The sequence below is a fragment of the Ranitomeya variabilis genome, chromosome 1 (assembly GCF_051348905.1).
Source record: "Ranitomeya variabilis isolate aRanVar5 chromosome 1, aRanVar5.hap1, whole genome shotgun sequence".
NCBI lineage: Eukaryota > Metazoa > Chordata > Amphibia > Anura > Dendrobatidae > Ranitomeya > Ranitomeya variabilis.
This window is the reverse complement of record NC_135232.1, coordinates 1,080,377,808-1,080,401,118: the sequence shown is the minus strand read 5'-3', so window position 1 is coordinate 1,080,401,118 and position 23,311 is coordinate 1,080,377,808. Positions and strand designations below refer to the sequence as shown.

The window sequence follows — 23,311 nt, the reverse complement described above, 5'->3', positions numbered from 1 at the left end:
TTTTTTATTTTTTTAAATAAGGTTAAGAAGAATACATTAAATCAGATTATGGTTAATCGATAGGTTATTTTCTGATCTCTCCCCTTTAAACAGTGATCTAGGTAGATTGTGGTGACCATTAGAGTGAAATTGCCTAACTTGGTCCAGTGATGATCCTGCATGGAAGGACATCCAGGTGCTGAAGCGGTTAACCTGTCCGCTCCATTTTCTGTAGAGCATTTGTTAATGGGGCCAAGAGGGACTTCCGCCATCTCCGGCTGTAAATTCCCAAGCCTGGTTTATGAGTGTCTCCTTGAATGTTAGTTTTGTGAGTGCAGACGAGCAGAGAGCTCTCCTCTTATTCTATATTTTATTTTAAATTACAGAAAAATAATAAAAATAAATTACAATTACTGCCACATTGTACTAAGTGTCATGTGTTCCTGGGGAGAATAGATGTCCCCCACTGAGGCATTGGCCCCGTTGGTGCAGCACGTCATGCAGGACTCGTATGTTGTGTGCGCCGATGGAAACTTGTGGCGTACGTCTTAAACGGTTTTCAGGGTAACTTACAGATTTTGCATCCATGATCTCAAAATTACAAACATGGTCTTTATTTATTTATTTTTTTTTGTTCCCAATCTTTTTTTTCTTTTTTTCCTTCAGTTTCCAGCCACTAAATGTTTTCACTGTTTTGTTGCCAGGAGATTTTTGACATTTTGCATTTCTGGTAGCAAGGATAATAATAATTATTATTATTTATTTTTTTGTATGTACTAATAAAACCTAAATTACAGAGGGAAATAATATTAATCCACGTTACAACTATATTTTCTGAAAGGAGACACTGGGCACATTAAAAAGGCCACTTGGCACTTTATACATTTGGGCACATCCATGCACATTTGTTCTAAAGTTATGTGCACACAATGTCTTCTTCAGGGGGTTTCCAGGCAGAATCCGCCTGAAGAAGCTCTGCGAAACAGCCACACAAAAAAAGAAAGTAATGCACAGCAGTTTAAAACCGACATTTCAGTCGTCAGAAGTGGTTAAAAGTAGCACCATGTTTATTCATCAGGTGACTTCTGTTAGATATAGATTAAACTGGAGAAAAAAGTCCGGCATAAACGCCAGCGAAGCTGCTGCAGGTAAAGACTGCCACCTTTTTACTGAAGTTACTTTGCGTAGTAAAACCTTATATGAAGTATGTATTAGGCTATGTGGACACGTCCGGATTATTTGCTGAAATTTCCTAAACAAAACCGGACTTTTTCCGCATGCGTTTTTTGTGCAGATTTTTCGCGTTTTTTCCGGAGCTTCCTAATACATTAAATAGCGGGAAATCAACGAAAAATCCGCAAATGAATGAACATGCTGCTTTTTTTTTTTTTTTTTTTTCACAATGCATTTTTTCGCAGAAAAAAACGCAACATGTGCACAAAAATTGCGGATTGCATTCTATTAATAGGATGCTTAATGGATGTGTGTGTTTTGCGGTTTTATTGTGTTTTTATAGCGGAAAAAAAAACGTGAAAAATCCGGAACGTGTGCACACAGCCTTAAAGGCATTGTGTGGACACACCCAAAGTGATTTTTTATTTTTTTTGCCCTCGATGCATAAAACTTAGTAGCTAAAAGTGTGACCCAAACATAAAGCTGGCACCACTCCTCCTTTAACCCCTTCCAGACAGCCAGTTTCCATAGTTTTAAAATTTACCCTCTCCCTTTTCCAAAAGCCATAACTTTTTTTTTTTTTAGTTCTCTGGCCAGTCATATGATGGCTTGTTTTTTTTTCTTTTCAGGATGAGTTGTACTTTTAACACCGTTCATTTTACCATAAAACAGGGAGAAAGAAAGAAATATATATATATATATATATATATAATTTTTTCTTATTTTTTTACAGCGTACATCATGTAGTAAAAATTAACTGGCTATTTGATTTTCCTCAGTAAGATTAGGGCGATACCAAACATCTTGAGTTTTTTTTTTTTTTTGTTAAGTGGTAAAAAGTAAAATAAAATCGGAAAATGGCAATAAAAAATATTTATTTTTTCTTCAAACTTCTAAGACCTTAATGCTTTAATTTTTTGATCAATGGTGCTGTGTAAGGGTGTTTTTTTTTGTTTTGTTTTTTTTTGTGATTTTACTGATACAATTTCGGGATAGATATGACATTTTGTACACTTCTTACAACATTTTTGCGGTTTTGCAGTGACCAAAATAAAACACAATTTTGGCGTTTTGATTTTTTTTTGTGTTTACTTATCAGGTTATGTCTGTATTTTGTATGGACTTTTCTGAAAGCGGCGATACCAGATGTGCGTACTTCTTATTTTTAATGGTGGGTGAATTAACTTTTGTGTGTGTTTATCTTTTTCAGATATTTTAAAACTTTTTTTTTTTTCTTCATTAAAACAATCCCTGTATTTTACTAGTGTTTTTTTGGGGGGGAACTTGAAGCTACGACCGTCTGATCACTTCTACTAAATGCTTTTTCTCTTTTAATCACTTAATTTCATCTTTTGTGAGACTTGACCGAGATAGTGATTCTACCATTTTTTTGTTACAAGTGACATAAACTGTGATAAATGGCTTTTATTCATTTTATAGTTTTGGTCATTATTGAAGCAGTGTTAATAAATGTGTAACTGATTTATACATTTTGTTCTCCCCGTTAAAATCCCATTTAATAAAAAAAAGAGAATACATCGTCTTTATGTTCTCAGCAACAGGTTGTGTATGCGGGATTATTTTTTCCAGGAGGACCTACGATTTTAAGTGGCATGATGGTACAATGCCAAATATGTGAACTTTTCCTCCTCCATCCCATAATAAAGGACTTGATAATCATGTAACCTCAGGAATGGCTCTTTTATATCTAAATACATTCAACTTTTGCAGATGTTGCATAAAACCTATTGTTACGCAGGAGATCAGACATAATCTCTCCCATCACGTCTGCCTGTCCGCTCCCCTTTCTGCCTTCACACTGGCTGAAATCAGGGTTGGAGGCGTTTTATTGGCTTAATTCAGATATCATTGTGAGGTTAGGCTCACACAAGCGTATAAAAGGAAGTAAAATGTATTTAGTTTTATCCAGCAAAAAAATCACTTGTCATCCATATGCAGTCTGGTTTTATACAACAGCAGTTTATCAAGAATTAAAATCAGGACTATGGTCACTGCCTGGTAATGGCCCGTGTGTAACCTGCTCAGGACTGTGGTCACTGCCCGGTAATGGCCCGTGTGTAACCTGCTCAGGACTATGGTCACTGCCTGGTAATGGCCCGTGTGTATCCTGCTCAGGACTATGGTCACTGCCTGGTAATGGCCCGTGTGTATCCTGCTCAGGATTATGGTCACTACCTGGTAATGGCCCGTGTGTAACCTGCTCAGGACTATGGTCACTGCCTGGTAATGGCCCGTGTGTAACCTGCTCAGGACTGTGGTCACTGCCCGGTAATGGCCCGTGTGTAACCTGCTCAGGACTATGGTCACTGCCTGGTAATGGCCCGTGTGTATCCTGCTCAGGACTATGGTCACTGCCCGGTAATGGCCCGTGTGTATCCTGCTCAGGACTATGGTCACTGCCTGGTAATGGCCCGTGTGTATCCTGCTCAGGACTATGGTCACTGCCTGGTAATGGCCCGTGTGTATCCTGCTCAGGACTATGGTCACTGCCTGGTAATGGCCCGTGTGTAACCTGCTCAGGACTATGGTCACTGCCTGGTAATGGCCTGTGTGTATCCTGCTCAGGACTATGGTCACTGCCTGGTAATGGCCCGTGTGTAACCTGCTCAGGACTGTGGTCACTGCCCGGTAATGGCCCGTGTGTATCCTGCTCAGGACTATGGTCACTGCCTGGTAATGGCCTGTGTGTATCCTGCTCAGGACTATGGTCACTGCCTGGTAATGGCCCGTGTGTAACCTGCTCAGGACTGTGGTCACTGCCCGGTAATGGCCCGTGTGTAACCTGCTCAGGATTATGGTCACTACCTGGTAATGGCCCGTGTGTAACCTGCTCAGGACTATGGTCACTGCCTGGTAATGGCCCGTGTGTAACCTGCTCAGGACTATGGTTACTGCCCGGTAATGGCCCGTGTGTAACCTGCTCAGGACTATGGTCACTACCTGGTAATGGCCCGTGTGTAACCTGCTCAGGACTATGGTTACTGCCCGGTAATGGCCCGTGTGTAACCTGCTCAGGATTATGGTCACTGCCTGGTAATGGCCCGTGTGTATCCTGCTCAGGATTATGGTCACTGCCCGGTAATGGCCCGTGTGTAACCTGCTCAGGACTATGGTCACTACCTGGTAATGGCCCGTGTGTAACCTGCTCAGGACTATGGTCACTACCTGGTAATGGCCCGTGTGTAACCTGCTCAGGACTATGGTTACTGCCCGGTAATGGCCCGTGTGTAACCTGCTCAGGATTATGGTCACTACCTGGTAATGGCCCGTGTGTAACCTGCTCAGGACTATGGTCACTGCCTGGTAATGGCCCGTGTGTAACCTGCTCAGGACTATGGTCACTGCCTGGTAATGGCCCGTGTGTATCCTGCTCAGGACTATGGTCACTGCCTGGTAATGGCCCGTGTGTATCCTGCTCAGGACTATGGTCACTGCCTGGTAATGGCCCGTGTGTAACCTGCTCAGGACTATGGTCACTACCTGGTAATGGCCCGTGTGTAACCTGCTCGGGGTTATAGTCACTCTCCGGTAATGTCCCGTATGTCGCCTGCTCAGGATTATGGTCACTGCCCGGTAATGGCCCGTGTGTAACCTGCTCAGGACTATGGTCACTGCCTGGTAGTGGCCCGTGTGTATCCTGCTCAGGACTATGGTCACTGCCTTGTAATGGCCCGTGTGTATCCTGCTCAGGACTATGGTCACTACCTGGTAATGGCCCGTGTGTAACCTGCTCAGGACTATGGTCACTACCTGGTAATGGCCCGTGTGTAACCTGCTCAGGACTATGGTCACTACCTGGTAATGGCCCGTGTGTATCCTGCTCAGGACTATGGTCACTGCCCGGTAATGGCCCGTGTGTATCCTGCTCAGGATTATGGTCACTACCTGGTAATGGCCCGTGTGTAACCTGCTCAGGACTATGGTCACTACCTGGTAATGGCCCGTGTGTATCCTGCTCAGGACTATGGTCACTGCCCGGTAATGGCCCTTGTGTAACCTGCTCAGGGGTTTTGTCACTGCCCGGTAATGGCCCGCGTGTAACCTGCTCGGGGTTATAGTCACTCTCCGGTAATGTCCCGTATGTCGCCTGCTCAGGATTATGGTCACTGCCCGGTAATGGCCTGTGTGTATCCTGCTCAGGACTATGGTCACTGCCTGGTAATGGCCCGTGTGTAACCTGCTCAGGACTATGGTCACTGCCTGGTAATGGCCCGTGTGTATCCTGCTCAGGACTATGGTCACTGCCTGGTAATGGCCCGTGTGTAACCTGCTCAGGACTATGGTCACTGCCTGGTAATGGCCCGTGTGTAACCTGCTCAGGACTATGGTCACTGCCTGGTAATGGCCCGTGTGTAACCTGCTCAGGACTATGGTCACTACCCGGTAATGGCCCGTGTGTAACCTGCTCAGGACTATGGTCACTGCCTGGTAATGGCCCGTGTGTAACCTGCTCAGGACTATGGTCACTACCTGGTAATGGCCCGTGTGTATCCTGCTCAGGACTATGGTCACTGCCCGGTAATGGCCCTTGTGTAACCTGCTCAGGGGTTTTGTCACTGCCCGGTAATGGCCCGCGTGTAACCTGCTCGGGGTTATAGTCACTCTCCGGTAATGTCCCGTATGTCGCCTGCTCAGGATTATGGTCACTGCCCGGTAATGGCCTGTGTGTATCCTGCTCAGGACTATGGTCACTGCCTGGTAATGGCCCGTGTGTAACCTGCTCAGGACTATGGTCACTGCCTGGTAATGGCCCGTGTGTATCCTGCTCAGGACTATGGTCACTGCCTGGTAATGGCCCGTGTGTAACCTGCTCAGGACTATGGTCACTGCCTGGTAATGGCCCGTGTGTAACCTGCTCAGGACTATGGTCACTGCCTGGTAATGGCCCGTGTGTAACCTGCTCAGGACTATGGTCACTGCCTGGTAATGGCCCGTGTGTAACCTGCTCAGGACTATGGTCACTGCCTGGTAATGGCCCGTGTGTATCCTGCTCAGGACTATGGTCACTGCCTGGTAATGGCCCGTGTGTAACCTGCTCAGAGGTGCAGTCACTGCCCGGTAATGGCCCGTGTGTATCCTGCTCAGGACTATGGTCACTGCCTTGTAATGGCCCGTGTGTAACCTGCTCAGAGGTGCAGTCACTGCCCGGTAATGGCCCGTGTGTAACCTGCTCAGGACTATGGTCACTGCCTTGTAATGGCCCGTGTGTAACCTGCTCAGGACTATGGTCACTGCCTGGTAATGGCCCGTGTGTATCCTGCTCAGGACTATGGTCACTGCCTGGTAATGGCCCGTGTGTAACCTGCTCAGAGGTGTAGTCACTGCCCGGTAATGGCCCGTGTGTATCCTGCTCAGGACTATGGTCACACTACCTGGTAATGGCCCGTGTGTATCCTGCTCAGGACTATGGTCACTGCCTGGTAATGGCCCGCGTGTATCCTGCTCAGGACTATGGTCACTGCCTTGTAATGGCCTGTGTGTAACCTGCTCAGGACTATGGTCACTGCCTTGTAATGGCCCGTGTGTAACCTGCTCAGGACTATGGTCACTGCCTGGTAATGGCCCGTGTGTATCCTGCTCAGGACTATGGTCACTGCCTGGTAATGGCCCGTGTGTAACCTGCTCAGAGGTGTAGTCACTGCCCGGTAATGGCCCGTGTGTAACCTGCTCAGGACTATGGTCACTGCCTTGTAATGGCCCGTGTGTAACCTGCTCAGGACTATGGTCACTGCCTGGTAATGGCCCGTGTGTATCCTGCTCAGGACTATGGTCACTGCCTGGTAATGGCCCGTGTGTATCCTGCTCAGGACTATGGTCACTGCCTTGTAATGGCCCGTGTGTAACCTGCTCAGAGGTGTAGTCACTGCCTGGTAATGGCCCGTGTGTATCCTGCTCAGGACTATGGTCACACTACCTGGTAATGGCCCGTGTGTATCCTGCTCAGGACTATGGTCACTGCCTGGTAATGGCCCGTGTGTATCCTGCTCAGGACTATGGTCACTGCCTGGTAATGGCCCGTGTGTATCCTGCTCAGGACTATGGTCACTGCCTGGTAATGGCCCGTGTGTATCCTGCTCAGGACTATGGTCACTGCCTGGTAATGGCCCGTGTGTATCCTGCTCAGGACTATGGTCACTGCCTGGTAATGGCCCGTGTGTATCCTGTTCAGGACTATGGTCACTGCCTTGTAATGGCCCGTGTGTAACCTGCTCAGGATTATAGTCACTACCCGGTAATGGCCCGTGTGTAACCTGCTCAGGACTATGGTCACTGCCTGGTAATGGCCCGTGTGTAACCTGCTCAGGACTAAGGTCACTGCCTTGTAATGGCCCGTGTGTATCCTGCTCAGGACTATGGTCACTACCCGGTAATGGCCCGTGTGTAACCTGCTCAGGACTATGGTCACTGCCCGGTAATGGCCCGTGTGTAACCTGCTCAGGACTATGGTCACTGCCCGGTAATGGCCCGTGTGTAACCTGCTCAGGATTATGGTCACTGCCCGGTAATGGCCCGTGTGTAACCTGCTCAGGACTATGGTCACTGCCTGGTAATGGCCCGTGTGTAACCTGCTCAGGACTATGGTCACTGCCTGGTAATGGCCCGTGTGTATCCTGCTCAGGACTATGGTCACTGCCTGGTAATGGCCCGTGTGTAACCTGCTCAGGACTATGGTCACTGCCTGGTAATGGCCCGTGTGTATCCTGCTCAGGACTATGGTCACTGCCTGGTAATGGCCCGTGTGTAACCTGCTCAGGACTATGGTCACTGCCCGGTAATGGCCCGTGTGTATCCTGCTCAGGACTATGGTCACTGCCTGGTAATGGCCCGTGTGTATCCTGCTCAGGACTATGGTCACTGCCCGGTAATGGCCCGTGTGTAACCTGCTCAGGGTTATGGTCACTACCTGGTAATGACCCATGTGTCACCTGCTCATGCTTATGGTCACTGCCCGGTAATGGTCGGTGTGTATCCTGCTCAGGATTATGGTCACTGCCCAGTAATGGCTCGTATGTCGCCTGCTCCAGGGATATTGTCACTGCCTTGTAATGACCCGTATGTCACCTTCTCAGGATTATGGTCACTGCCCGGTAATGGCCCGTGTCACCTGCTCAGGGGTATTGTCACTGCCTGGTAATGGCCTGTGGGTCACCTCAGGATTATGGTCACTGCCCTGTGCTAATGGTCAGTGGGTCACCTGCTGAGGGTCATGGTCACTGCCCGGTAATGGCCTGTGGGTCACCTGCTGAGGGTCATGGTCACTGCCCGGTGGTAATGGCCAGTGGGTCACCTGCTGAGGGTCATGGTCACTGCCCGGTGGTAATGGCCAGTGGGTCACCTGCTGAGGGTCATGGTCACTGCCCGGTGGTAATGGCCAGTGGGTCACCTGCTGAGGGTCATGGTCACTGCCCGGTGGTAATGGCCAGTGGGTCACCTGCTGAGGGTCATGGTCACTGCCCGGTGGTAATGGCCAGTGGGTCACCTGCTGAGGGTCATGGTCACTGCCCGGTCGTAATGGTCAGTGGGTCACCTGCTGAGGGTCATGGTCACTGCCCGGTGGTAATGGCCAGTGGGTCACCTGCTGAGGGTCATGGTCACTGCCCGGTGGTAATGGCCAGTGTGTCACCCGCTCCTCTTGTTTCCAGTATTTCTAGAGCCATGTTTCTCATCAGAATAAAGTTTCCTTATGGTTAATGAAACAAGTGCGCCACCTAGTGGTCATGTGCTCACCAGATCAGTAATCTTTTTCTGAGTGTAATCAAGCATTGTGGGGCCACGACTTATTTCTTCCCCCTCAAGAATAAGTGGGCTTCAGAATGGTCTTTTTCCTCTAGTTGTGACAACCTAGGAGACGTTCTACCTGAAATGTAGCCTGTTTTTTATTTTCTGGAACACACAGACCAAAGATGAGCCAAATGTTTAGAGATCTGATCCTTCCTCTTAGAGGTGGGGCGCTTCGGGTTTAGACTTGGGGTGCTTGCCAAAAACAAATATTTTTTTTTGTCCAGCTTTCTTTATATTTTATATTATTTTGGAAAGCCGGGGTTTTGAGCCTCTGTGAGCCCCCTGCAGAGGTTTACACTGAGCGTTTCTAGAATATTGAGTGTAAAATCCATCTGGTACCAAAGATTGGATGTGGCGGAACGATTAATACGAGTCTACCATTTAACCTCTTGCAGGTTTTTTTGCCCTCCCCCTTGTGTCTATCTTATGGGAAGTGGATGGAAGAAAAAGAAGGATCAGATGGAACGAGACGGCTGCTCGGAGCAGGAGTCTCAGCCTTGTGCCTTCATTGGCATCGGGAACAGTGAGCAAGAAATGCAGCAGCTCAACCTGGAAGGAAAGGTGGGTGTTGTAATAGTCCACGACCCAAGCTTGCCTTAAAAAGACCGTCTCTTGGCTGCAGTTCGTTAATTTATTTATTTATTTATTTTTTTTAAAGCTTTATTCCTCCTCCCCAGGTCCAGCGCCAAGTCTCACACCGCTGCTCTCAGCGTCATTTGATGTCCATGGCGCTTATGTCACGTCTGCAGCGCTGGTGGCAATCAGTAGCTCAGTCACTTTGCCCCAGGTGACTCTTCAAGCTGCTGAGCTCAATAATTGTCTGCAGCGCTGCAGGCACTGGGAGCAGCAGTGGAGACTCTGCACCGGACTTGGGGAGGGTGAGTAAAGCATGCTTTCTTTTACCCCTCTGAGACTGACGGTGTGGGGGGGGACCACAGTTATCAGATTACTAATCTATTTCCAGACCAACAGAGTAAGGGTATGTGCACACGTCAGGATTTCTTGCAGAAATTTTCCTGACAAAATCCGGACATTTCTGCGAGAAATCCGCATGCATTTTTTTTTTGCGCGTTTTTTGTGCCTTTTTTTTTTTTTTTGCGGATTTTATGCGGAATTTTCGCGTTTTTTCCCTGACACTCCAATTTAATGGGAAATCCGCAAAAATAATGAACATGTTACTTCTTTTTCCGGAACATTTGCACAAAAAATGCGTAATGCATTCTAAATGATAGGATGCATAATGTATGCGTTTTTTATGCGGTATTATAGCGTTTTTATTGGGGAAATCCGCAAAAAAAACGCAAAAAAATCCTGAAGAAATCCTGACGTGTGCACATACTCTTAAAGACGAAAACTTCTCCAATGTTTTCCAAGATCTTACTAAGATGGAGAAGTGTGGAGCAGCAGCAGGTCGTCCTATAGTCAGCGCCACCATCCTTTATGTAAAATATTAGGAGAGCCTTCCGATATATTCACAAGCGCTTTCTGGCTTCGGATGACCCTCTCTTGTGCTGTAGCGTTGTTTCCCAACCTGCGGCTCTCCGGCTTTTCCAAACCTACAACTCCAGTGATTCCCCAACGGTAAGAAACCGTCACGTAATGATGGGATCTGTGGAGCCACCAGTTGAGCACTGTGGGAGACAACCATCCGAGCCTTTCACATTGCAGTGGCATGCGGCCCTCCGGTGGGTGAATATTGGTCAGGGGGGGCAGTTATCTAAAATAATTTTCTGATGAGCCAAATACACAGGGATGGAGGAGGACTTGAGTAGTCGGTCCTGTAAAAGAAACCTGGGGTGCCATCAACTTCCCAAAGATGAAGGGACAAAGCTGTCAGGATTAGTTGGGAGCACTCGCGTAAAGGATGCGAAATGTTGGCTTGGACTGGAGAACATATTGCAGTCTACTTTTATTTATTTTTTTTAATACAGAATTTTCTGATTTCTCCCTCTAGAACTATTGCACTGCCAAAACCCTGTACATATCGGACTCTGACAAGAGAAAGCACTTCATGTTATCAGTGAAAATGTTTTATGGAAATAGTGACGACATTGGCGTGTTCCTCAGCAAACGTATCAAGGTCATCTCTAAGCCATCGAAGAAGAAGCAGTCACTAAAAAATGCCGACTGTAAGTGCGAGCGGCTCGCCCTCCTGTCTCCACCATCGGCCTCACCCAGCGAAGCACAGTCCCGAATATTTCTAGTATTGCCGCCTTAGCTTCTGAGGGCCTGGGGTTTAAGGCTTAATGGAAGTTTTTGTATTGCATCTTCTGATGATCTTTCGGTCTGCCCGTCTTATGAAGGGATGATACAACAGTAGGAGATTTCATCACCGTAATAAGTGGGGTTAGCCCTACGGGACCCTTTTACCCTCACAATGAAGTGACTGCTATAAGTTTCTCCGGCTCAGTTGGTGCTCTTGACCACCCAACCGTGCAGAAAACTGCTGCAGCAAGTGGGTGAGATGATGCCGCAGTGTCTGATTGTGCTGCTGGTTTGGGCAGTCTGGTTCCCTGTAATAAAGCCCTAGTTTATCGGCAGTGATTTTTTTTTTTTCTCCATGTTTTTCTTGCATGACCTGAAATCCTCACCTCTGGGGGATAAGCCTGGTATTTAGTGATTTTGTTCTGTGATGAGGAATTTGCTAGCTCTTCTATGGGGTATAATATTTCATGGTTGATGTTGTATTTTCTAAGTCCCGCTCTCTCCCGCAGTGTGTATTGCATCAGGGACAAAAGTGGCACTATTCAACCGGCTGCGATCACAGACGGTCAGTACAAGATATTTGCACGTCGAAGGTGGAAACTTCCATGCCAGTTCGCAGCAGTGGGGAGCGTTTTACATCCATCTCTGTGAGTACCAGTATTGTATGAGGCTTTATATAGGTAATTACAGCAGACAATGGATGACCACTTCAGGACTAGTACAGCTCCAGGGACTGTGCTGCAGGTACAGGTCACCCACCGTGTAACGTGCGGGCCTGAGCTTTGCTAGCATTGTCTGGATCACTGTGTGCACATGGAGGGACGCGGCTTCTCCGGCTTGAAATGTAGTAAAATAATTTAGAAACTGATGATCCACAGGAAGAATATCTAGTCATACCTACAGATAACGTACATGTCACAATGGTCAGGCCGGTAATATTTCTGTCTGATTTCTCCAGTGGACGATGAAGAGTCGGAAGGAGAGGAATTCACCGTGCGGGATGGTTACATTCATTATGGCCAGACAGTAAAGCTTGTATGTTCGGTTACTGGCATGGCACTCCCTAGGCTGGTAAGTAGTCCTCAATTACTGCAGACATTAACACCTTCCATGTGACAGTCTTGTCAGCACCACTGCATTTTTCAGAACAGCCACGGTGCCTTGAGAAAGTATTCGACCCCCTGGAACTTTTCAACCTTTTCCCACATACAGTATCATGCTTCAAACCTAAAGATACCAAATGTAAATTTTTGGTGAAGAATCAACAAGTGGAACACAATTGTGAAGTTGAACGAAATGTATTGGTTATTTTAAATTTTTGTGGAAATTCGAAATCTGAAAAGTGGGGCATGCAATATTATTCTGCCCCTTTACTTTCAGTGCAGCAAACTCACTCCAGAAGTTCATTGTGGATCTCTGAATGATCCAATGTTGTCCTAAATGCCTAATGATGATAAATATAATCCACCTGTGTGTAATCAAGTCTCCGTATAAATGCACCTGCTCTGTGATAGTCTCAGGGTTCTGTTTGAAGCACAGAGAGCATCATGAAGACCAAGGAACACAGCAGGCAGGTCCGTGATACTGTTGTGGAGAAGTTTAAAGCTGGATTTGGATACAAAATGATTTCCAAAACTTTAAACATCCCAAGGAGCATTGTGCAAGCGATCATATTGAAATGGAAGGAGTATCATACCACTACAAATCTACCAAGACCCGGCCATCCCTCTAAGCGTTCATCTCAGACAAGGAGAAGACTGATCAGAGATGCAGCCAAGAGGCCCATGATCACTCTGGATGAACTGCAGAGATCTACAGCTGAGGTGGGACAGTATGTCCGTAGGACAACAGTCAGTCGTACACTGCACAAATCTGGCCTTTATTGAAGAGTGGCAAGAAGAAAGCCGTTTCTCAAAGATATCCATAAAAAGTGTTGTTTAAAGTTTGCAACAAGCCACCTGGGAGACACACCAAACATGTGGAAGAAGGTGCTCTGGTCAGATTAAACCAAAATCAAACTTTTTGGCAACAATGCCAAACGATATGTATGATATGGCGTAAAGGCCACACAGCTCATCACCCTGAACACACCATCCCCACTGTCAAACATGGTGGTGGCAGTGTCATGGTTTGGGCCTGCTTTTCTTCAGCAGGGACAGGGAAGATGGTTAAAATTGATGGGAAGATGGATGGAGCTAAATACAGGACCATTCTTGAAGAAAACCTGTTGGAGTCTGCAAAAGACCTGAGACTGGGACGGAGATTTGTCTTCCAACAAGACAATGATCCCAAAGATAAAGCAAAATCTACAATGGAATGGTTCACAAATAAACGTATCCAGGTGTTAGAATGGCCAAGTCCAGACCTCAATCCAATCGGGAATCTGTGGAAAGAGCTGAAAACTGCTGTTCACAAACGATCTCCATCAAACCTCACTGAGCTCGAGCTGTTTGCCAAGGAAGAATGGGCAAGAATTTGTCTCTCGATGTACAAAACTGATAGAGACATACCCCAAGAGACTTGCAGCTGTAATAGCAGCAAAAGGTGGCGCAAAAAAGTATTAAATTAAAGGGGCCGAATAATATTGCACGCCCCACTTTTCAGTTTTTGAATTTCCACAAAAATTTAAAATAACCAATAAATTTTGTTCAACTTCACAATTGTGTTCCACTTGTTGATTCTTCACCAAAAATTTACATTTGGTATCTTTGAAGCATGATATGTGGGAACAGGTTGAAAAGTTCCAGGGAGCCGAATACTTTCGCAAAGCACTGTATTTTACAGTTTTGGCACTGAAAAGGCTGTGATTCTTCAAAATTATATGGCTACTAGTGATGAGCAAGTATACTCGTTGCTCGGGTGATCTTCGAGTATTTATTAGTGCTCGGAGATTGTTTTCGTTGCCTCAGCTGCATGATTTGCGACTGCTAGACAGATTGAATACATGTGGGGGTTGCCCGTTTGTTAGGGAATTCCCACATGTATTCGGCCTGTCTACAAGTCGCAAATCATGCAGCTGAGACGAGGGAAACTAAATCTCCGCGCACATCCGAACACTCCGAGATCACTCGAGCGACAATCCTACTCGCCCATCACTAATGCCTACCTGACAACACAGGCAACCAGCCACCGTGGCTTTGAGCTGTTCTGAATGACCAAGGCTTGTTTCACAAATCCTACATTCATAGTCCTAACATGGCCGCTGGACTCCGGCCTCCACAGCATTGTAGGCATATATTGAAGCAGTTGAGTTTGGCTCACAGGGGCTGTAATCTGTACATGTCGGATGTTTGAAGTCTGCCTCACCCCGAAACCAATATGTATAAACCTATAACGTGGCCCTCATGACGACACTGAGGCACCCTTCCTTTATTACTACGTATGTCTTCTGTTCTGTGCAGATTATCAGGAAGGTGGATAAACAGACGGCCTTGTTAGACGCAGATGATCCCGTTTCTCAGCTCCACAAATGTGCGTTCTACCTGAAGGACACGGAGAGAATGTACTTGTGCCTTTCTCAGGAACGAATCATTCAGTTTCAAGTGAGTGCTTGCCTTGTGATCCCTCCCAGCACTTTACTTATATCTGCCCTATACTGCTAATAGAGGAGTGCACAACCCAAGCTAAAGACTGGTAATAATGTCCGGAGGCCTTCAGCACGCAGTTTCCCGATTTTCTTTTTTTTTTCCTATGAGATTCTTCTAGTGTTGGCGCTGTGCATTGTCTGTACCATGGGACAGTGTACCTAGTAAGCCAATATTTAAATTTCCCTACTAAGTTTTTTTTTTTTTTTTTTTTCAATACATTATATGCAGTTTTTTTCTGAGTTTCTTGTGCCATTGTTTTTTTTTTTTTTTCTCTTGTCCTTCTAAAAAAAAAACAAAACAATTTTCCATAAAAAAAAAAACCTTTTTTTTTTTTTCAGGGTGTAAAAGTAAAATTTGGTAAAGGCTAAACATTTATACTTTAAATGAAATGATGGGGAAGTAAACATTTTTATTTTTACCAAAATACTCTGATTCTCCAGCCGCTGCAGTGATGACGTCCATCCATAGGGGATCTCCGCAGCAAATAACTGACTGTAGCACAGAGGTGCACAACCTTTTCTGGTCCAAGGGCCCCATTGTCATGTTAAGTCACACACACAATAGCGTGGATGGGTATCGCCGTCTGAGACATTTGTAGCATATTGACATTATATGCCTGAGATGTCAGACTGTAGCAGAGACAGTGGGATCTGCACTTCTGCCATGATGAAGGACATCTTTACCCCCAGCGAGCACATGGGATAAGGGAAGGCCATGCATGTATGTGGCTCTCCCCATTGTAAACTTATATGCTGCAAACTACAATGTACAGCGCCACAAGCACAGCTCACCATTTACATTTTTCTGGAGGTGTCATGGGACCCCATTCTTCTAAAACTTTATGGGGGGGACACAGAGGGCTATGTGCTACCCATCTTATTCTTTGCATGTAGTTTCCATAACAAACAGCCACACAAGCAAGCATTTCTGAGTACAGATTGAGTGGCACAGTATTGCATAGCAGGCCACGTGTGGCCCCCAGACTGTAGGTTGTGTACCCCTTTATGCGGTGGATCGATGTCATCACTGCAGCAGCATCTGGGAGTCGCCAAAGTGAGCGTGGATTTTTTTTTTTTTTTTTTTAAGCTTTCGGTAACCTCCTTTTATTAGTGATGAGCGAATGTACTCAGATAAGGTGTAATCTGTGTGTGCGGGTGTAATCTGAGTGTGCGGGCATTATCTTCGCCGTGCTCAAATATGTTCAAGTCCTCGCGGCTGCATGATTCGCCTCTGTTAGACAGTTACAACACATGCAGGAATGATTGCCTCTTTGTTAGGGATTCCCTGCATGTGTTGTCTATCTAACAGCCATGAGACATGCAGCCGCGGGGACTCGAACATATTATCGAGCACGCCAAAGATACTCGAATAACACCCGAGCATGATCAGATAACACCTTATATGATCACGTTCGCTCATCTCTACTCTTTGACAAACCTTTCTGCATGTCCCACACAAGATAAAGCCATGACCCTTCTCTGCAGATCTGATCTACATACACACAGTCTGTAATGTTTTTGCAGAAAATTCATCCGTGTCCGTTTGCAGTGATGTGCAATTTCACCAATTTCTCATCAGCACGGTACCTGTCAGGTCCCCTACCATGGACCGAGGATCTAGACGATGCCATGTCTTGTTTTCACCTTATGACTCTCCACCATTTTAGCATTTTGTTTCTTTCCCCCCAAACAAAAGGCCACTCCATGCCCCAAAGAGCCAAACAAAGAGATGATTAATGATGGCGCTTCATGGACAATCATTAGCACAGATAAGGCAGAATACACGTTCTATGAAGGTATGGGACCCGTACACGCACCTGTGACCCCTGTGCCTGTCGTGGAAAGTCTTCAGGTAAGGCCTTGCCGAGTCTGCAGTTGAAGGATACTGCGTTAAGACCTCCAAATGTTTATAGGGTGTGTGCTCCAGTGACGCCATTAGCAATGACAGTCACTTGTCAGGGATAAGCTGGGATAGAAAATAACCCATCCGCACCTGACAGTAGCCCTGCAGGAGAAGTGTCATCTGTAGAACACAGCCGGCACCTGACAGCCCTGCAGGAGAAGTGTCATCTGTGGAACACAGTCGGCACCTGACAGTAGTCCTGCGGGAGAAGTGTCATGTGTAGAACACAGCCGGCACCTGACAGTAGCCCTACAGGAGAAGTGTCATCTGTAGAACACAGCCGGCACCTGACAGTAGCCCTACAGGAGAAGTGTCATCTGTAGAACACAGCCGGCACCTGACAGTAGCCCTACAGGAGAAGTGTCATCTGTAGAACACAGCCGGCACCTGACAGTAGTCCTGCAGGAGAAGTGTCATCTGTAGAACACAGCCGGCACCTGACAGTAGCCCTACAGGAGAAGTGTCATCTGTAGAACACAGCCGGCACCTGACAGTAGTCCTGCAGGAGAAGTGTCATCTGTAGAACACAGCCGGCCCCTGACCGTAGTCCTGCAGGAGAAGTGTCATCTGTAGAACACAGCTGGCACCTGACGGTAGTCCTGCAGGAGAAGTGTCATCTGTAGGACACAGCCGGCACCTGACAGCCCTGCAGGAGAAGTGTCATCTGTGGAACACAGTCGGCACCTGACAGTAGTCCTGCGGGAGAAGTGTCATCTGTAGAACACAGCCGGCACCTGACAGTAGCCCTGCAGGAGAAGTGTCATCTGTAGGACACAGCCGGCACCTGACAGCCCTGCAGGAGAAGTGTCATCTGTGGAACACAGTCGGCACCTGACAGTAGTCCTGCGGGAGAAGTGTCATCTGTAGAACACAGCCGGTACCTGACAGTAGCCCTGCGGGAGAAGTGTCATCTGTAGAACACAGCTGGTGCCTGACAGTAGCCCTGCGGGAGAAGTGTCATCTGTAGGACACAACCGGCACCTGACAGTAGCCATGCAGGAGAAGTGTCATCTGTAGAACACAGCCGACACCTGACAGTAGCCCTGCAGGAGAAGTGTCATCTGTAGGACACAGCCGGCACCTGACAGCCCTGCAGGAGAAGTGTCATCTGTAGAACACAGCCGACACCTGACAGTAGCCCTGCAGGAGAAGTGTCATCTGTAGGACACAGCCGGCAGCTGACAGTAGCCCTGCAGGAGAAGTGTCATCTGTAGGACACAGCCGGCACCTGACAGCCCTGCAGGAGAAGTGTCATCTGTAGAACACAGCCGACACCTGACAGTAGCCCTGCGGGAGAAGTGTCATCTGTAGAACACAGCCGGCACCTGACAGTAGCCCTGCGGGAGAAGTGTCATCTGTAGGACACAACCGGCACCTGACAGTAGCCATGCAGGAGAAGTGTCATCTGTAGGACACAGCCGGCACCTGACAGCCCTGCAGGAGAAGTGTCATCTGTAGAACACAGCCGACACCTGACAGTAGCCCTGCAGGAGAAGTGTCATCTGTAGAACACAGCCGACACCTGACAGTAGCCCTGCAGGAGAAGTGTCATCTGTAGGACACAGCCGGCAGCTGACAGTAGCCCTGCAGGAGAAGTGTCATCTGTAGGACACAGCCGGCACCTGACAGCCCTGCAGGAGAAGTGTCATCTGTAGAACACAGCCGACACCTGACAGTAGCCCTGCGGGAGAAGTGTCATCTGTAGAACACAGCCGGCACCTGACAGTAGCCCTGCGGGAGAAGTGTCATCTGTAGGACACAACCGGCACCTGACAGTAGCCATGCAGGAGAAGTGTCATCTGTAGGACACAGCCGGCAGCTGACAGTAGCCCTGCAGGAGAAGTGTCATCTGTAGGACACAGCCGGCACCTGACAGCCCTGCAGGAGAAGTGTCATCTGTAGAACACAGCCGACACCTGACAGTAGCCCTGCGGGAGAAGTGTCATCTGTAGAACACAGCCGGCACCTGACAGTAGCCCTGCGGGAGAAGTGTCATCTGTAGAACACAGCTGGTGCCTGACAGTAGCCCTGCGGGAGAAGTGTCATCTGTAGGACACAACCGGCACCTGACAGTAGCCATGCAGGAGAAGTGTCATCTGTAGAACACAGCCGACACCTGACAGTAGCCCTGCAGGAGAAGTGTCATCTGTAGGACACAGCCGGCACCTGACAGCCCTGCAGGAGAAGTGTCATCTGTGGAACACAGTCGGCACCTGACAGTAGCCCTGCGGGAGAAGTGTCATCTGTAGAACACAGCTGGTGCCTGACAGTAGCCCTGCGGGAGAAGTGTCATCTGTAGGACACAACCGGCACCTGACAGTAGCCATGCAGGAGAAGTGTCATCTGTAGAACACAGCCGACACCTGACAGTAGCCCTGCAGGAGAAGTGTCATCTGTAGGACACAGCCGGCAGCTGACAGTAGCCCTGCAGGAGAAGTGTCATCTGTAGGACACAGCCGGCACCTGACAGCCCTGCAGGAGAAGTGTCATCTGTAGAACACAGCCGACACCTGACAGTAGCCCTGCGGGAGAAGTGTCATCTGTAGAACACAGCCGGCGCCTGACAGTAGCCCTGCGGGAGAAGTGTCATCTGTAGAACACAGCCGGCTTTTTATCATTTATTACTTTTGACAATGGCGGAGAAGTGTTACAATTAAATCCACAATATGCTTTTTATTTTAGATTCAAGTCTGTGAGAAACTGTTTGAGACATAGAAATATGGCTATCGCTATACATAATATGACTTTTTTGTTCTTTTTTCTTTATGAAGTTCAGTAGGATGCCACATTGAAGGCACATATTTTAATCCAATGGTTTTGGGTGTGTAGTGAATCGCTGTTATCAGCACATCTCCTCCTGTTTACAAGGACTGCGTGCTGCCGAGTGATAATTTTAATGTCTGAATGATTCAGTCACCCGGTGTTAGTTTCCCCAGACTAGTCAGCCCCCTTTCCATGTTATCACGCCCCTGTGGGCTCGATTACATCATTTGCACGACCGGCGTCACCGCAAACTCATGCTAATCTGCGCATGCGCACCACTCATTCTGGGAGCATCACTGAAGCTGGGTGTCCATTTCCCGACTTCAGAGGCGCAAGACCAGAAGCTATCTTCTAAACCTCCGGACATGCTCATTCCAGCTTCAGTGATGCGACCAGAATGAGTGGCACGCATGCGCTAGATTTGCATAAGTGGTGAAGACGCCGCTCATATAAATGATCACGCCCTCAAGGGGCATGATAACATGGAAAGAGGAATGACTAGTCTGGGGAGCTATAGACAGCCCCTGCCCCTCTTATCTACATAGAATCTCATCAGCAGTGACTGCCATCTCCGATCTCAATGGAAGCGTCTGTCTTCACTGTACACGGATTTTGCCCAGGAATTGAGGGCGAGATCCGTTCAGGAGAAAGAAGCAGACTTCTCTGATGAGATATATTACAAACTTGCCTCTTTTCATGGGTGCTTTTGATTTGTGACAGAGTACCCATCGTTTTAATTTTTAGGTGTTTTATCTTTGCTTTCAGCAGCACAACAGAACTATCATTAAACGCTCATTCAGACGCCTGTGCAAATGTGTTCGATCTAGGCCCACAATGCACGGAGTGGCCGCGGTCTCCCCATCAGAGTGTGGCGGTCTCCCCATCAGAGTGTGACGGCCTCATAGAAATACATGAAGCTGGCTGCTCTGGGAAGGAGATGCACAATTGTGGTCCGAGATCAGAGTGATTTGCACAGACGTCTGAATGAACCCGTACTGTACCCCAACCTACACTGCAAAGCTGTGGCTACTTTCACACTTGCGTCAGTACGGGTCCGTCGCTAAGCGTCGGGCCGCCGTACCGACGCAAATTGTGAAATGTGTGCACAATGTGGGCAGCGGATGCAGTTTTTCAACGCGTCCGCTGCCCATTCTATGTCCCGGGGAGGAGGCGGAGTTCCGGCCGCGCATGCGCTGTAGAAAACGTTCCCTTGAACTTTTTTTGTGATGACTGTCTGCCAAAACGCGACGGACCCGTTGCACGACGGACGCGATGTGTGGCCATCCGTCGCGATCTGTCGCTAATACAAGTCTATGGGAAAAAAACGCATCCTGCGAGCACATTTGCACTATCCGTTTTTTTTTTCCCAAAGTGACGGATGCCAAACGACGCAAGTGTGAAAGAAGCCTGACACATGAGAAATGCATCAATCTGTACTTATTAGAGTTTAGTCGTTTATTTGTGCTGCCTATCTGCAATGAATGAAGAATTACATCTTTCTGTCCATATTTTCCAGCTGAACGGAGGGGGAGATGTAGCGATGTTGGAGTTAACAGGTCAGAACTTTACACCAAATTTGAGAGTTTGGTTTGGGGATGTGGAGGCAGAGACTATGTATAGGTAAGTGTTCCTTTTATTTCATGCATCACTGTGCTGTTTTTGTATATTTTTGTTTTTATTCAAATGTTTCTTTTCCAAACCACTAAGAAGGATCATGGGATGCACCTGCAACTCTTTCCAGGCCCCCACGCTGGTTTGCACTTGGGGTGCAGGCTTTAGTGGGTGAAAATAACCCACTTCTTTAATTTCACTGGCATCTCGCTTGGATGTCCTTTATTTACTTGTCTGCCTTGGCAAATCAGGGTCATGTTTAATACTGTTGAGTATATTGTGGAATTTTTGACACAAAAAAAAAAACCCTGTTTCCCCTGACAATGAACCGTCCTTTTGTTTAGTTTCTGATGAGATTGGAACAATTTGTAACAAATTAGATTTTAGCAGCAAGTGATGAACACACTGATCTCGCCGGAGGCAGGGCGGGAAGAACGTACAATGCAGAATATAAGTATTTGATACTCTGCCGATTTTGCAACTTTTCCCACCTACAAAGAATGGAGAGGTCTGTAATTTTTCTTGTAGGTGTAGTTCAACTGAGACCGATTCTTAAGAAAATACAGAAAATCACATTGTGTTTTTTAAATAATAAAGTTGCATTTTATGACATGAAATAAGTATTTGATCACCTACCAACCAGCAAAAATTCTGGATCTCACAGACCTGTTAGTTTTGCTTGAAGAAGTGCATTTGTTTGAACTTTAACCTTTTTATAAAAGACACCTGTCCACACACTCAATCCATCACACTCCAACCTCGCCACCATGGCCAAGACCAAAGAGCAGTCTAAGGACAACAGGGACAAAATTGTAGACCTGCACAAGGCTAGGATGGGTTTCAGGACAACAGGAAAGCAGCTTGGTTAGACGGCAACAACTGTTGGTGCAATGGAAGAAACACAAGATGTCTGTCAATCTTTCTCTGGGGCTCCATGCAAGATCTCGCCTTGTGGGGTCAGGATGATTCTGAGCAGGGTCCGGAATCAGCCCAAAACTACACAGGAGGACTTAGTCAGTGACCTGAAGAGCGCTAGGACCACTGTTTAAAACATTACCGTTAGTAACACGCTATGCCGTCATGGATTAAAATTCTGCAGAGCACCGCAAGTTCCCCCTGCTCATGCCAGCCCATGTCCAGTCCCTTTTGAAGTTCACCCATGAACATCTGGATGATCAAGAGGAGGCATGAGATAACATCTTGTGGTCAGATATGATCAAAATTAAACTTACTTAAGTAAAAAAAAAAAAAAAAAGAGGTTTTTAGTAAGTATAATATCACAACAATACAGGCATTTTTGATTTTTCCCAGCAACAACCCCCAGCATTACCAACCCCCTCCTCCCCATTTAGACAGCTCACGCTCTTCCCTTAACATATCCTATACCAGTATATACATTTGTATTATATGATGATTCCTGCTATGTCGGTGTAGACAATCATCCCCACAGGAAAATACCCCCCAGGCCGTTCTTCACTTATCCATCTCCTAACCCAATTCCAGCCAAGGCGTGTACAGTTTGTCATCCTGCTCCATTTTCCCTCTTTTCTGGTAAGCTCCCTTTTCCAAGGTGATAACATGCTTCACATATTTAATATATTCTCCTCTCGAAGGTGGATCCTCTTTTATCCAGTTCCTTGCTATGACCTTCCAAGCCATGTATAGTAATCTAGTACTTGCCATCTTCAAATTGTTATCCACTATTATCTCCTCTACGTACCCCAGAAAGCAAACCACTGGTTCCCTTGGGACCATGCATCTATAAGCCCCCTCTACTCCGCTGAGAATCACCAACCAGAAAGCAGCCAACCTCCGACACGTCCAGAGCATGTGGAGCAGTCCAGCATTGTTATTCCTACACCTAGGGCATTCAGAGTCAGACCACAATACGGCCCTATACAAAACATCTGGAGACCTATACACTCTATGTAGGATATAAAGCTGAGACAGTCTATACGGTTCATTCAATGACAGTTTTGGTATCCACTCTAGCACAAACAAGCTACATTTGACTTCAAATTAGCCCTCACCTCCGCTAAACAGACCTATTTCACTAACCTTGTATCTTCACTATCCTACAACCCAAAACAACTGTTCAGCACATTTACCTCCCTCCTCCGCCCACCACTGCCACCTCAAACTCCCCTCATCTCTTCCGAGGACTTTGCCACCTACTTCAAAAACAAGATCGACCAAACAAGGCAAACCCTAACTGTTCCACGACCCCAATTACTCCATATACCAGACCTCTGCCCTTCCCTAAAAACCTCCCTCTCCAACATCACTGA

At 47.1% G+C, this 23,311-nt stretch overlaps 1 protein-coding gene across 2 annotated transcripts in view; it reads left to right on the top strand.

Annotated features, from left to right (window-relative positions):
• The window catches only part of RBPJ (recombination signal binding protein for immunoglobulin kappa J region), an 89,743-nt gene that overhangs the window by 57,844 nt on the left and 8,588 nt on the right, over positions 1–23,311 (top strand). For both annotated transcript variants that reach the window (XM_077279940.1, XM_077279941.1), the window contains 7 exons: positions 9,351–9,516; positions 10,910–11,084; positions 11,670–11,807; positions 12,119–12,231; positions 14,562–14,702; positions 16,443–16,598; positions 20,929–21,032. In XM_077279940.1, the coding sequence (XP_077136055.1) occupies positions 9,351–9,516; positions 10,910–11,084; positions 11,670–11,807; positions 12,119–12,231; positions 14,562–14,702; positions 16,443–16,598; positions 20,929–21,032 (993 nt within the window). The remainder of the gene's footprint in view (positions 1–9,350; positions 9,517–10,909; positions 11,085–11,669; positions 11,808–12,118; positions 12,232–14,561; positions 14,703–16,442; positions 16,599–20,928; positions 21,033–23,311) is intronic.